Source organism: Mustela nigripes, chromosome 7 (assembly GCF_022355385.1).
Source record: "Mustela nigripes isolate SB6536 chromosome 7, MUSNIG.SB6536, whole genome shotgun sequence".
NCBI lineage: Eukaryota > Metazoa > Chordata > Mammalia > Carnivora > Mustelidae > Mustela > Mustela nigripes.
The window spans coordinates 86,730,706-86,746,937 of record NC_081563.1 but is presented as its reverse complement, the minus strand read 5'-3'; the positions used below and the strand labels follow the sequence as shown (position 1 = coordinate 86,746,937).

At 40.2% G+C, this 16,232-nt stretch overlaps 1 protein-coding gene across 2 annotated transcripts in view; it reads left to right on the top strand.

The window, feature by feature from the left end:
- Nucleotides 1-15,460, top strand: part of ST6GAL2 (ST6 beta-galactoside alpha-2,6-sialyltransferase 2) — an 80,118-nt gene extending 64,658 nt beyond the window's left edge. For both annotated transcript variants that reach the window (XM_059406380.1, XM_059406378.1), the window contains exon 6: nucleotides 10,525-15,460. In XM_059406380.1, coding sequence (XP_059262363.1) covers nucleotides 10,525-10,796 — 272 coding nt within the window. In that variant the 3' untranslated portion in view covers nucleotides 10,797-15,460. The remainder of the gene's footprint in view (nucleotides 1-10,524) is intronic.
- The last annotated feature ends 772 nt before the right edge of the window (nucleotides 15,461-16,232 follow it).

Below are 16,232 nucleotides of genomic sequence, written 5' to 3'. Positions count from 1 at the left end.
TTTGATGATCCATAAAGACTTCTCCGGAACAACTTTTTCATCTAATTAGGTTCCTTACCCTCAGCCCACTGGTGGGGGGGCTATTCGTGCACACATGAATAGCATTTCTCTCTTTTCATCCCTACTTGGATGCTAGATATTTATCTTGTTATTTGGCACTTTGAAGTCATTTTGACTGTATTTTAGCCTGATTGAAGATAAGGAATAATTTACTTGGAATCCCGTGGCTTCCATTTTGTTCTCATAAAGACAGGTATTTTTGTAGAGAAGGTCTGTGAACTCCCCTGGGGGTCATCAAGCATGGCAGGATTGGTTTGTCACTTACATGCAATAGGGCATTCAGCCAAGCCAGGAGGCACCAGCTTCACCATCCCTGGCTCATAGCCAGGACCAGCAGGCAGATGAGCCTGGTAGCCCAGGTCCCAACCAGCAGCACACAGAGGCGACGCTCTAGTTAAATCTATAATTGACCAAATGACAGTATTTTTTTTTTTTTTGCAGAAACCACCAACACATCTTGCCACTTCTTAAAAGGCAACCACTACTGATTACATTATAACTAATATTTCTGGAATTCATAAATGCAGACACTATAATTTCAGGTTATTTAAATATGCACAAGAATAATAGGCTGAAAAGCAAGCCATAGCTTTTTTTTCCATTTTGTATTGTTTTGGGGGGTTCTAATTTCCCAGTATATCACCCACACTTAGATGTTTAGCAAAAAATAGTCACTTAACATTTATATTTATGATTTTGTAAAAATGTCACAATTTTATGGATTAGGTGCATTTCCTCATGAATAGCGAATCCTGAATGTGTATTACCATCATATAATACAATATAAATCAGGGAAAATTTGGTCTTCAAGTATTACCCTTGCATTATATGATTTTATCTAATAAGGTAGATGCTTCTTTAACTATTGTTATATTACAATAAGTTTAAGTCTCCAAATCACCTTTTAGTTACAAATATTTTCTGGAATTCTCCCTTGAAGAGTTGCTTTTGATCTTAAATAATCCTAAGTATGATTCTCATGATTTCCTATTTCATGATGAATTTATGGGGGAACCTGATAGAGCTGCTAGATTTCTATTAGGCTGGCATATTCCATACCCTCAGGTTTCCTTTCACTCTAACCACTCCTTCAGAAATATGTTTTGCAGTGTTGTGTTGGTCATTCTCAGAAACTCCTACTTTACCTTATGTATGATTGACATCCAAATGTTAACTGGAACTGAGGTCAGCCAGTATTTTGCCCGTTGCTTGTATTGTGCTATTTCTATCCATAGCTCTGTGTCATGTGTTGAAGGGATACATACATTCATTAAGGAGAAAATTCTGGATGATTTTGGATGTTACTTTAAATCTTTTGCCAGGGGAAAGCAAGATAAGTTTAATCACAGTTAGGGGTGCCTGGGTGGCTCAGTGGGTTAAAACCTCTGCCTTCAGCTTAGGTCATGATCCCAAGGTCCTGGGATCGAGGCCCACATCAGGCTCTCTTTTCAGCGGGGAACCTGCTTCCCTTCCTCTCTCTTTGTCTGCCTCTCTGCCTACTTGTGATCTCTCTCTGTCAAATAAATAAATAAAATCTTTTTTAAAAAAAGATTTAATCACAATTAAAGTCAAGGCTATAAATGATTATACTAGATCTGAAAACACATCAAATCCAAAGCTAGAGATGCAAAGTAGAGTTTTATAGGGAAAACCTCATTCATTCAGAATTTGTGATACCCTGTACATGGGTTGCGGTTTACATTTTATTCTGGTTTTGGAGCAAATAAATAAGTGTATATATTGCTAGTATGCTGAGTCATATAATGTGACATTTTATTAAGACTGGTTGAAATGCTTTTTAATTGGGTTTGATAATTACATTGCATTATACAATACTTAAGGACATGTAATTTGGCAAATGAATGCTTTTTGAGTCATAATTGCCTGGAAAAATGTGCGCCTTTTTTTTTTTCTTTAAATGAATCCCTAGTATGGACTCATTTATAAAAACTGGCCAAAGAAACTGAATGTTAATTGAATTATATTTAAAGATTTTAAAAACTTGGCTACATGCCCATCTGATTGGCTTAGAAAAATACATTAAGAAGTGTCTGAATACTAATCTGCCTATCTAAAAATCTGGCTTCACAGTGAAAGCAGAAATTTTTTTAATTGAGGTTTAATTGATATACAACATTATATTAGTTTCAGGTGTAGACCTTGATGATTAGGTATTTGTTTCTATTGCAAAATGATCACCACAGTAAATTTGATTAATGCCTGTCACCATGCTTGGTTTGCAGAAATTTCTCTTATGATGAGAATTTTTAAGATCTATGTTCTTAATAGCTTTCCAATATGTAATAGAGTGTTATTAACTATAGTCTCGAGGCTGTATGTTACATCCCATGACATATTTATTGCATAACTGGAAGTTTGTATCTTTTGGCCCCCTTCACCTGTTTTGTCCACCACCACTCCTGCCATCCCCCCCTGCCCACCACCTTTGGCATCCACCAGTCTGTTCTCTCTATCTGTGAGGGTGTTTTTTGTTTCTTGTTGTTGTTTCTCTCTTTTTATTCCACATATAAATGAGATCACATGATATTTGTCTTTCTCTAACTTATTTCATGTAGCATTATACCTTCTAGGTCTACCTTTCTTCACTTAGCAATGCCTTCAAGGACTTTTAGGCTGTTTCCACATCTTGGCTATTGTAAATAATGTTGCAGTGAACACAGGGGTGCTCATATTTTTCTAGGTGGTTTCTTTTTCTTTGGGTAAATACTGAGAAGTTGAATTTCTGGATCATAAGGTAATTCTATTTTTAATTTTTTGAGGAATCACTGCAGTGTTTTCTGTAGTGGGGCTGCACCAATTTACATTCCTACCAACAGTGCACAAGGGTTTCTTTTTCTCCAAATCCGTACCAAAGCATGTTATTTCTTGCCTTTTTGATGATAGACATTCTAACAGGTGTGACATTGCATCTCATTATAGTTTTAAGTTGCATTTCCCTGATGATGAGTGATGTTGAGCATCCTTTCGTGTACCTCTTGGCCATCTGTATGTTTTCTTTAGAAAAATATCTATTCGGTCTTCTGCCCACTTTTTAATTGGATTGTTGGGGTTTTTTCCTATTGAGTTATATGAGTTCTTTATGTATTTTGAATATTAATTCCTTTGATTTACAAATGTTTTCTCCTATTCCGTAGGTTGTCTTTTCCTTTTGTTGATGGTTTCCTTTGCTTTGAATAAGTTTTTTAGTTTGATGTGTCCTACTTGTTTTTGTTCTGGTGTCAAATCCAAGATCTGTGTGAAGGAGCTCACACCTGTGTTTTATTCTAGAAATTTTATGGGTTCAGGTTTTACATTTAAGTCTTTAATCTATTTTGAGTTAATTTTTCGGTACGGTATATGATGGAACTCCAATTTCATCTTTGGTACGTGGCTGTCCAGTTTTCCCAGGGCCGTTTATTGAAGAGACTGTCCTTCCTCCATCACATATTCTTGGCTCTGTTGTTGGAACTTGATTGACCATTTAAGTTTGGGTTTATTTCTGGGCTTCCTTTTCTGTTCCATTGTGTCTGGTTTTATGCCAGTACCGTACTGTTTTGATTACTACAACTTTGTAACATAGTTTGAAATCAGGGAAGGTGTTGCCTCCAGCTCTGGTCTTCTTTTTCAAAATCGTTTCAGCTATTTGGAGTTTTTTGTGGCTCCATACAAATTTTTAGAATTGTTTGCTCTGTTTCTGTGGGGGAAAATGCTATCGGGAATTTGGTAGGGACTGCATTGAATCTGTAGATTGCTTTTGGTAGTATGGATATTTTAACAATATTAGTTCTTCCAATCCATGAGCATGGACTGTCTTCCCATTTATTTGTGTCTTCTTTGGTTTCTTTCATCAATATAGTTTTTCATCAGTATAGTTTTGAGTTTGCAGATCTTTCACCTTCTTAGTTAAATTTATTCCTAGGTATTTTATTGTTTATAATGTAATTGTAAATAGGATTGTTATCTTAATTTTTCTTTCTGATAGCTTGTTATTAGTGTAGAGAAACAAAACACATTTTTTGTATATTGATTTTATATCCTGCAACTTTACTGAATTCTTTTATTAATTCTAACAGGTTTTGGTCTAGCCTTCAGAGTTTTGTATATCTAGTATCATGTCATCTGCAAATAGTGAGTTTTATTTCTTCCTTTCCCATCCAAATGCCTTTTATTTCTTTCTCTTGCCTAATTGCTCTAAGACTTCATACTATTCTGGATTAAAGTGGCAAACGTGGACATCCTTGTCTTGTTCCTGATCTCAAAGGGAAAACTTTCAGCCTTTCATCATTGGGTATGATGTAGCTGTGGGCTAGTCATATATGGCCTTCATTATGTTGAGGTTCATTTCCTTTATACCCATTTTGTTGAGAACTTGTACCATAAATGGATGTTGAATTTTGTCAAATGCTCTCCTACATCTACTGTGATGATCATATGACATTTTTTCCTTCATTTTGTTAAAGTGGTCTCTCACATTGGTTGATTTATTGATGCTAATTCATCCTTACATCCCTGTAACAAATCCCACTTGATTGTAGTGTATGGTCCTTTTAATGCACTGTTGAATTTGGTTTGCTGATATTTTGTTGAGCATGTTTATACCTATGGTCATCAGGGATATGGGCCTGTGATTTTCTTTCATTGCAGCATCCTTGTCTGGTTTTGGTATCAGGGTAATGTTGGCCTCGTAAAATGAATTTGGAAGTGCTCCCATCTCCTCTGTGTTTTGGAAGAATTTGAGAAGGATTGGTATTAATTCTCTTTTGAATGCTGGGTGAAACCAGTAAAATTTTATTAGTGATGAAAGCAGTTACTTTTTGGTAGTCTACTTAACATTAAAGTTTAAGTGATTTTTTAGAAATTCTTTACTGAATAGCATAGTATTAAATTATTTGTATTCTTTTTGATTTTTAGGTAACCCTGAGCAGTCCTAAGAGAGGAAATGAAAAAAAGAATAAAAACATTTTTAGCATAACCAGATGTGAATTCCCCATATTGGTCTGACATGGAGAATTGATCATAAAGTAACATGATACTTTGAATTTATCCATATATGGTCTCTTTGCAGAAAAGATTTAACCTGGCAGGCTTGATTGCTGATCTTTAGGAAGGCATGCTTACAAAGTTGGCCCTTGGCTGGCATCTGGGATCTTTGATTTGGGAAGGTTCTCAATCCCATAACTGATAAGAATAGTTCACTGTGCCCAGACTGTTTATGTAAGCAGTATGGTTTATGCAAAATACCTGCTTTCATTCTGGAAGTCTGGAATTTGGGTATGTGCCAGGCAGAGATGGCCTCCACGACCAGTTCCCAGTAAAAACCTTGAGCACTGAGTCTTGCAAAAATTTCCCTGATTGGGGAGCTTGGGAGGTTTAGTGTGTTAAGCCTCTGCCTTTGGCTGAGGTCCTGATCTCAGGGTCCCATAACTGAGTCCCGCACTGGGCTCTCTGCTCAGCAGGGAGCTTGCTTTCCCCTCTCTCTGCCTGCCTCTCTGCCTACTTGTGATCTCTCTCTGTGTGTTAAATAAATAAATAAAATCTTAAAAAAAAAAAAAAAAACAACTTCTCTGATTGACATTTCACATGTGTTGCTAGGGGTATTAAGCAAATCCGGTGTGACTGCATTGGTAGTAGAAACTTGGCCTTAATTTCCCCTAGACTTTGGCTGATTTCACTTTGTATCCTTTTGCTTTAATGAATTATAGTTGAGTATCACTGAATATTAGGTCCTGTGGGTCCTCCTAGTGAATCATCACACCTGGGGCTGGGCTGGGGACCCTCAACATGGTACTCTACTGATAGTAATTCAGAGGACTTCTAAGAACCATGTGTTGTTGGTATTTACATCATTTGTGGGTAATAGGGCTCAACCTCACAATACTTTCAGAAGCAATGCTGGTAGTAGGACTCAAATATTCTTTCCCAGTGTATTCTGTAAAACACTCTCTTCAAGTCATCCAAAGAATTGTAGGTCATGGGCTCTCTACCTCTTTTCAAATTTAAAGGTTAGTTCTATAATTTACTTTCTTTCCTTAAAGAAACTTTCTCTTAATCCCCATTGATTAGCACTGTGCCCAGTTTAATAAATGTTGGATTTAATTGAAGAGGTCACCAGCAGAACATGAAGGCTTTGATCTTTCCCAGCCCTGTCCCAGCCCTGCCTCCCTGTGGTGTCTACACTCACACGCCCTGTTCCCTGATACACACCCTGTGAGCTGTGCCAGGGCTGTTACAGAACTCCAAATACCAGTGTCTACGTCGTTCCTTTTCACAAAACAAGAAGAAATTTTGTCTTCAGGATTTTGTGTGTTACTAAGTGCCATTGACTCATAGGATAACTGATGTGTAGATCTGACCACACTTAGTAATAGTGATTTTCAGTATTTATTATATGACAGAGTCTGAATCTAAACTCAAAACAATGCGTAATAATGGACTTAATAAATTGAAATGCAGAGTATGCATATGCCGAATGAATTGACCATGGTGTATGAAAGAAGTTCGAAATAAGAAAAGTATTCTCCGGTTTTGGTTCCCTCAATCTTGTCCACCTTTCACATGTACCCAACAAATTGTAAATTACTTTTTCCCTTCCCTTTGAAGGGGTTGCCATACCTATTGTGATATCAGCATTACAACTGGCTGTGGTTTAAACGGATAGAACAGATTCTGCCATTAAGTTTTAGGGTGCTCTAGGCTCTTGGATACTGGAAGCCACAAGTTCATATGAGTGCACGATGGGATGGACAGCTGCTTTTGTTAGTCTGTCTCATATAAGGAAAGATCAGAGGAATTGTGCAGATAACTCAAGGCAAGAACCCCCACTTTCTTAACCTGTATTGGCCTCCATTTTAAACTATCATGACCTAACTGCCAAGTTCCTGCATTTTTGAAGTTCTAGAAGTTGTTTTTAAAATACAAGGGGTTTATATTAGAGAACACTAAAATGTACCTATTTACTTGCAATGAAACTAACTTCTTGCCCAGTCTTCTGACAAAATCCATATTGTAATCTAGCAAATGCATGATTAAGATGTAAAAATTAACCAGCAGCAGAAGTGAAAATTTTCTCTAGGAAACTTTCTAGAAAAAAGAAATTAAATTCAAAGATCTTAATAGATTTTTTTTTTTTTTTAAGAGCATGAGCAAGGAGAAGCAGAGGGAGAGGGAGAGATAGATAATCTCTTAAGTGGGTTTCATGCCTAGCACGGAGCCTGATGCGGGGCTTGCCCTCACTATCCTGAAATCATGTTCTAAGTCAAAATCAAGAGTTAAGACGCTAACCAGCTGAGCTACCCAGGTGCCCCTTAGTAGATGACTTTTGAGACTAAGACGTATCAAGGACTAGAGAAACTACCCAAGGATCTTCTCTCTTGGGTGTGGATAGCAGCTCAGCTCTAGATTTAATCTAACATGTAGAATGTCTAGCTGCTTAGGACACAATATGGGAATCCCTTATAAGCAGACTTTTTCAAAGAATATGTGTGTCAGAGCAGCATGGTCCTCAAAGTATGGGAAGTGGGATGATTTGGTCCAGAAACATTAGTCATTGTTCTATAAATAGATGACTATAGAAATTGAACATATTTACAACTTCTGTAGCAACTTGACATAGCATGGCATCCAAATGTGTAGTAATTTTTCTAGTAAGTCATTGTACTGTATTTTACAGAAGTAATAGTCTGTCATAGATTAAGCTCCACTCCCCCATGGCCCTTCACCACAAATAGCTTAAGTACATTGGTTAAAAGCTAGTTTCCTGGACCCCAACATAAACCAGTGGAATCCAAATCTCTGAAAATGGGGACTGGTCCCAGGAATGGGCATTTAGCAAGCTGCCCCAGTCATTCTTTATCATGCCAAAATTTGAGAACTGCTTTAGGAAACGGACCAATAATGTGGCTAATACATTTCCTAAATATAATGTTAACTTTTGAAAGCCATCCACTGTAAGGACCAGAGTGGCAAAGGTGACAACTCATACACGTTTGACTTCAGGGAAGATGCTGTGTCATTGGCCCACAACACACCACAGCTAATAGGGCCCTGTGGTTTCTAGGTACAGTTCTGTTGCTAGTTTTTGAGATGCCTTTGTGCAAGACACCGTCAAAGCTTCTTCACTGCAGGAAAATGGTTTTATTAATTGTACTAATGGAAAGCATCTAGGTATGTGAGGGAGGTCTAGGATCCTTTGATGTGGTTCCTTCTGCACAGCTGGGAGGGCCCCACACCATGCCCAGGGGAGGGCGATGTAGCACAAGACCCTGTTCCATAGCTCCTGATCAGAAAACACTGATGCCTGCCTCAGCTCTGTAGACACAGGCCCTGTGACACTCATCAGGAGAGAACATACACATCAGAGGAGTTCTTGTTTGTTTCAGGTGTAAAGTAACCAGAATCAAAGGGGGAATTTAATGCTCCCTGGGCACATGGCTTTCTCATTCACCATGTCAATCAATAGACCAGTTTATAAAGAGGAAGAAAAAAATATTTCTAGAGCAGTAATTGCTCATCAGAAGGGAGAGACTTCTTTGTCACCTCGGTGACTTCAGGTGGGAGGTGCTGCTCCTTGGCTCCCCCTGAATCACTGTCACTCACGCAGCCATCCCAAGGAAGGAGCCACAACCTAGCAATAGGGCAACCTATGAAGAGAAGGAGGAAATGGGTTGTGGGATGAAAAGGAAAGAAACAGAATAGTAACTTGAAGTTTTGTTTTGTTTTGTTTTGTTTTCACTTCATTTTATTTTATTTCTTTTCAGTGTTCCAGAATCCATCATTTATGCACCACACCCAGTGCTTCATGCCATACGTGCCCTCCATAATACCCTCCATCAGGCTCACCCAACCCCCCACCCCCACTCCTCCAAAACCCTCAGTTTGTTTCTCAGAGTCCACGGTCTCTCATGGTTCATCTCCCCCTCCAATTTCCCCAAATTCTCTTCTCCTCTTCTTCTCCCAATGTCCTCCATGTTATTCCTTATGCTCCACAAGTAAGTGAAACCTTATGATAATTGACTCTCTCTCTTTGACTTATCTGACTCAGCATAGTTTCCTCCAGTCCTGTCTATGTTGATGCAGAAGTTGGGTATTCATCCTTTCTGATGGAGGCATAATGCTCCTTGTATACATGGACCTTGTGTACATCTTCCTTATCCATTCGTCTGTTGAAGGGCATCTTGGTTCTTTCCACAGTGTGGCGATTGTGGCCATGAACATTGGGGTACATCTGGCCCTTCTTTTCACTACATCAGTATGTTTGGGGTAAATACCCAGTAGTGCAGTTGCAGGGTCATAGAGTAGCTCTATTTTTAATTGTTTTGACAGAGCTTTTGAGGACATTTTTGCTTCTTAGAATTTGAACTGATTCTCTGTTAGGAATCGGTTTTATTCTCAGCCACAATCCTGTGCCCTGGCTCTCAAGACTTTAAAGGCTTCTAAACAGGATGCCATTGTCATCTGTGGACCAGCACTCTTACTCCTGCTTCTCTTCCTCCCCTTGTCTGCCATGCAGCCTGGGAGGTTCAGTCTCACCTCCTTGAGGAGTTCCTCTGGACCCGGACAAAATTCTGCCCCTTCTCTCTCCTCTCCCTGTGGCCCTTATGCATGATATTCTCTGATTGTGAGGATTGTCATGGTTGATTAATAAGAAATACAGTTGTCCCCTGCAGATAGATGTTGCCATTTAACAGGAACTAACCATTGTGACTATGTTTTTTTTTCATTAGAAAGGATCGCTCTTTCATAAAAGGGATGTATGTGTGTGTGTGTGTGTGTGTGTGTGTAGTTAAAGGATATTAACAAAGATGGTGGTGGTGCTGGGAAAAAAGAAAGCCTTTTAGCCCTTCTAGATCAAGAACTAGATTTGCCCAGGGAGGATAAAGTTTGATAGCTCTCTATTTGAAACATTAAAAAAGAAAGAAAGAAATTAAAGCGACTTTAGTACTGACAGTTGCAGGGAGATCAATAATTTTGGTAATAGGAATCTTCAACTCTGCGTCTCCACTTCCATCTCTTTCTTTTCAAACAACTATCTTAGAATCAGTTACAATCAAGCAACTATTTTATAGTCAGTCTTTTTCTAGCCATTTCTTCGGCAACTACTCTTGCAAATAAGGACAGGTTGTGTGTGTGGACCGTGACACAAGATACTTTAACTTGGGGAATGCAAATCTGTTACTAGACTGTCCTCTTGTTCAGTTCAGTGCCGTTGTCTCCTCCTCCTCTCTCGCCGCCCCGCCCACAATAATCAGCCAGACGCCAGAATGTGCGCCTGTCACATCTCGGGAGGTGCCCCATGAGCCACAGACAGGCCACTTGCTGGCGGTCCTAACACTGCAAATGTGTAAGTGACAAGAAACAAGTGCAGACCAAGTGGGCATCCCACAGTCACTCCCACCACCGCGCTCCGACACATTCTCCCTCCCGCCCCGAGTTGTTCAAGAGTTTCTGATTTTCTTTCCGCGGCAGGGATCCTCATCATGATGTCCCTGTGCGGCGAAGTGCACGTGTACGAGTACATCCCGTCCATCCGGCAGACGGAGCTGTGCCACTACCACGAGCTGTACTATGACGCGGCGTGCACGCTTGGCGCCTACCACCCACTGCTCTACGAGAAGCTGCTGGTGCAGAGGCTGAACACCGGCGCCCAGGGCGACCTGCACCGCAAGGGAAAGGTGGTTCTGCCTGGGCTCCGGGCCGTGCGCTGCCCCGCGCCCAACCCCGCTGGTCCCCCGTCTTGAAGAGGGCCTCTTGAGAATCGATGTGCAATAAGGTACTACTGTTGTCCTCTGAGTCACAGGAGAATACTTGAAGATGTATTTTAGGCAATGTAGTCTTCAGTCCTTTAGACTGTCACTTAGCGGTGGCCACAAGAATTCTTCTTTTTCTAAGCCATGGAGTATTTATGACTGCTTTGAATATAGGAATGGAATTTAAAAGGAAAAGAAGCTCAAGAAAGATGCAAAAAAAAAAAAAAAAAAAAAAAAGAAGCAAACATATGACAAATGTGTATTATACCTCCAGAAATATTAACCTTTTCTTAAGCCGTGGGCACCCCTGTGAGGCTTGGTTTCCGCTACAGTTTTCAGTGATGTACTTGATATTATGAAATGGTTTAGACACCCATGTTGGGGTACAGTATCTGTAGCGCCTAGTGTGTCACTCACACATTTGTTCATTATTAAAGATCCTAGCATTTATGACAAGCATCTGAATCAGCACTCAGATGTGTTTATCTTAACAATAAAATTCCCCCGTATGTGTTGAGAGATGGCAAACTTGCTTGCTGGCAAGCTGTGGCATTCCCCTGCTCTATTTCCCAGTGCCCGCCCAAGCTTGCTCTTTGTGTATCAGGACAGATTTCTAAAACCAGAAAACACCCCTCTCGAGCAGTCCAAGGAAAAAGTCAACCCTGGGATAGCACTACAGAGGAGACGCTTTGTTTTCCCACAGTATTTTCTTACTTTGACAAATAAATACACAATCACCTGGCTGCAGGGTGGCCTAGGGCCAGAATCCTCCCAGCTTTCCTGCATGGTACATCCTCAGCTGCCAGTCCTCCTCACAGCCCTTACACTGTTACACCCACAGACACTTGTGACCCCCTGCCACCGTGGGGAGGACCCTGTCAGAAGGAGGGGATATGGAGCCTTCACTCTGTGCTTCTGGGTATGCACACCTGTCTCTTTCATGGAGATTTCTTTCAGGCCAATAGGAGCTGCTGGAACACCAGCAATGATGTACTAGATGTTCACCAATTGTCCCTGCAAATAGATATTGAAGAACCCTGTCCCTGTTTTCACAGATATATTTTATGTCAGCAACATACAAGCCATATAATTAAATAAAATTGTGTGAAAACATTGTTCTTTAACAAGGAAAATACGTATATGCTTGAGAAGCAAAGGTACTGGGGGAAGAAGTTGTCACCCCAATATGTTAGCTATATTCAGATCTGTTTTATTTTGTTTTTAATCTCAACTTTTACCACTGATACATTGCTATAATGTAGTGAAACAGAAACATTTTGGAATACATTAATTGAATATGCTGTCTCTCTATGTAACCAAAACATAGCACAAGAGGTAAGACTTTTTAAATTAAATACATTCTCCCTTGCAAGTCTATGAATGTCAGGACAGTTTAGTGGGAAAGTTTTTTCTGTTCCAGGATTGGTTTTTCCCTGAGTGCTCTCCAAACTACTTTCTTGAGCAAGAATGGTTTATAGAAATCGACAGCTTCTGTTTGGTGAGTCTAACTCCCCAGAAATCGGGTTGGGTAATGGGCATCTCTCTCCTATGGCTTATTATAACAGTGAACTAGAGGAGTAATAGAAAAATTTCAGTTATGACAGCATCCACTAGAAGCCCATTTTGAGAGCTTTCTTTCCAGGTCTGTGAGAAGACATCAATCATTTTGTCCTACACAGTAGCTTATGTGTAAGCTAATGTGGTCAAGCCGCTTTTCTCTCTGGTTTCCTGAAAGACCTTAGTCTTGTCCCCATGTGTAGTGAGTACGGAGTTCAGATTGTGAGGTTGCTCTGAGTACAGTGAGCCGTCCTTCCATGGTCTTGGTTCTCCCTAGACCTCCCAGCTCTGCCTTCAAATGTCCATGACACTGAAGTTCCTTTGATAGTCTTCCTGGTAGATTTCCTTCAGATCTTATTACCCAGGACAGCCCCCTTTGGTGATATAAGAGGCTGGTTAGAGAAAGATTCATTGGGGGTCACTATAAATATTCAAGTTCAAAAGCCCCAGAAAGTACTTCAAACACTTCAAAGATTTTTAAATAGCATTTTGTTGTAATGCATGTACTTTTAAAAGGTCCTTTTAGTCTCACTGACATTACAAGAAAGACTGAAGAGCATAAAGGAAATCCAATTAAAATTTTTGAATTTATTATGGCCTTGAAGACTCTTGGAAATCAGGGTCTGCGAAACATTCAGAAAATGTGGTGCACATATTAATATAGTGTGACTGGGCATTCTTCTATTTGAAAGTTTAGTTTAGCTTCCCAAAAATATCATGCAGTTAGAGTTAACACGACTGCGTCTAGTATTAGCTAAATTGGCCCTAAGTGCCAGTATTTTGCCAGACATTGATTAAGTCCTTCTAGGCTACATTTCCTGAACTGCTGTAAACATACAGCTCTTCCGTGGAGTAGTTAATGATAAATGCTGTCCTAGTACATTTCTTCCAGGCTCTGCCCCTCGCAAGACGCTCCAACTGCTTCTGGAAGGGATGTCCATATGATCTTTAAGGTGCAACCAGAAAGCATTAGCTGTCCCAAAATAATTTCACAACCCCTTTTGTGACGGTTGTTGTTATCGCAAAGAAACGAATTTTGGCCAAGAATGACAACTCACCTTTATCTAGGTTTTCACTGACTTGTTTCCCCAGTCCCTCTCCCAGGTATGCGGGTAGGGTTTAACAGGTGTCCGACGCTCACTGTCCACGGGGAATACCGGTGCTGGCCCTGTGTACCTGACCTTCCCCGCTAAGTTCTTACAGGGCTGCTTTTATCAAGAACTTTGTGCAGAGGCCAAGAGAAGCTCCATTAAAAGTTGCATATATGCATCGTGCAACATCAAGGGCATACATTAAGTTAAGCCATGTGAGCGACTTTTGCCCATGTTTCAATTACTGGGGCCTTCCTTTTCGCCTAGACGCAGAGCTCGGAGAGCCCTGCTTCAGTCATAGCCCTTCAAGCGTCTTGTGTCCTCAGTCTCTGAGCCAGACATTTAATCAATCCTGAACTCACCAGTAATCATCTGTCATTGTAGCCATAGCGTCTGGACAAAGCGAGGCTGAAATGATCATTAGCATTTACAAAACTGGGAAATAAAAGTAGCTGTTTAAAGCTACCACGGGGTTGTTCCATTACGTGTTTATGAGCCAGTTCATTCTGGTGGAACAGATTAATACCTTATGTTGCTGGCTGACCCTTCCGGGCGGGAGCACTTGCAGCCACTGAATTAATTAGGTCCTGTTTGGCTGCATTAAGTGGGATCAGTCTCACGTGAGTAATGGCACACAATGGAGGTGTTCTCCGGGCACAAATGACATGATGAAAGTTCTCTCCCCAGCCTCTCTCAGAGATCAACACACCGCACGTGTTTGAGGCTGGTGGGCAAAGTGACCTGGTCCCATTTCTGTTTAGCTATAGGAAGAGACAGAGGGAGGAAGGGGGGAGTTATCAAGAAATCCATGACTGGCCAAGTTGTTTCTGTATTCTGTCATTGTCTGATTCGACTTCCTACTTTCTGATAGCTTAGAGCTCTCTACTCGGTTGTTAACAGCCCATTCAGGCAGTGCGTTTAGAAATTAATTGCTTAGGTAAAACGTGCCTGAGTTCCAACTTGTTTTTTTATATTCTGGACATTTCCATTGTGAAAATACTCTGCATGTTCTTGTCACTTGGGCATTACTTACACAACTGGTAAACGAAAGGTATCGCTCCGGGAATTCAAGGATAAAATATAAGTTCTGATTTTTGTTTTATTAAGTGAATGAAGCCTTTTAGTAAGAAACAATAATCCAGCATATTCTTCTACAAGCTTGGAATGATAGAATTTAAAGAATTAAAGACATTGCTATAGTTCTTACTTTTGTTATGAGAGTGTGCATGTAGATATAGTTATATAATTGTATATATACATATCTACACACATGATCAGTCTTATATTGTCTTTTTTCATCAAACTTTATTCCTGAAACATTTATAATAAATTTTATTTTAATTATGCAAATGCCAATTTTTTAGTAGAAGAAAGCAAGTGTTATATGTACTTCTATTAAAAAAATAAATGCCGTCTTCCCACACACTGATATTCTACACACCCTGGGCGTGTTTGAAAATATGGCAGAAAATTTTTTTAATGGCAGAAATATTTAAAAGGCACTATGTAGGTAGAACCATTACCGAACATCGTAACCTCATCGGAAACCTAATGGAACATTGAACATTGATGAGAAGGTTACTTATTATAGCTCATGGCTTTTACAAAGATAGTGGGGAAAACTGAATATTGGTTCTGTGGAAAACAGTATTCTTACCAGGTAGGTTTCAAACAAATTAACTGCACTGGTAATGCTAAAAACCTAACATTTATGATACCATACATCCTGTTGTACGCTAGCTAAAATCTTACAAAATTTTTCCGGTGGGAACCAGTGAACTTTTTTAACAGCTTTGGGAATTTTTTTGTATGATAATTTTTAAACTGAAATGTGTACTCTTCAAATTAATTAAGGCCTGAGCTTTTTCCAGGAGTCACATTTGAAAAAAGTGTTTGTATACATTTTAACACCTTTGATATTTTCTATTTTGGTTTTGTATATTTTTATGTATACACAGTGTACAGACCTTTTTCTTGTAAATAAAAACATGTTTTCATTTGTCTAGACGTTTCTCTGTTTTCATGTGTAAAAGTTGCAGATAAAAATGAGTGAGGGGCAGAAGAAAGAGGCATCCCTAGAAGAACCCGGCAAAAAGCCGAAAGCTAATTAGAAAATTGGCAAATGGGGTACCAGCAGCAGGCTCTGGAACTGTGAGTAGGGACACTGCCTGGGCCGAGACCAAAGGCAGGCTCTGTCTTCTTCACCCAAGGGCTCACTGCCAAATATGAAGATCTACAGTGGCAAAAACAAGCAGGAATTTTTTAGGCGACCACATCCGGATGTCGAGTTAGTAGCCCAGCATTTTGGTTAATGGAATGCCTTGGAAGACCCATCCCCCGCTGGCCAGGGCTTTGGGTCTTAGAAAATATGCCTAAGTTATCAGAGGAAGGCCTTGGGCTGGAGAAATCATGTTAAGCTGCCTCCATGTCCCACTCACCGTGGGATCTTTGTGCTGGCTGTGGCGGGAAAATCGGTTCATTAGGCTGCTCGAAAGAAGTTCCCGGTCATTTGTGCTTTCTGGCCACAGTGCAAAGGAAGCGTTGAAGGGAGGCACTCAGGTGTTTGATGTCAGGACTGATGTGAGCAGCTGGGGAATTCGGGAGCCATAAATCACGGCTCCACATCTGGGCTGCATCAGAGAAGACTCCTACCACCTCTGTGTTACTGTCAGTTTTCTTGCCCCCACAAGATGACTGCCTGCTTCCAGATAATTGAAACGCAGACCTGGCTCCAAAGGTCCTGATTAAAAGGCTGCTCCCGGGGCGCCTGGGTGGCTCA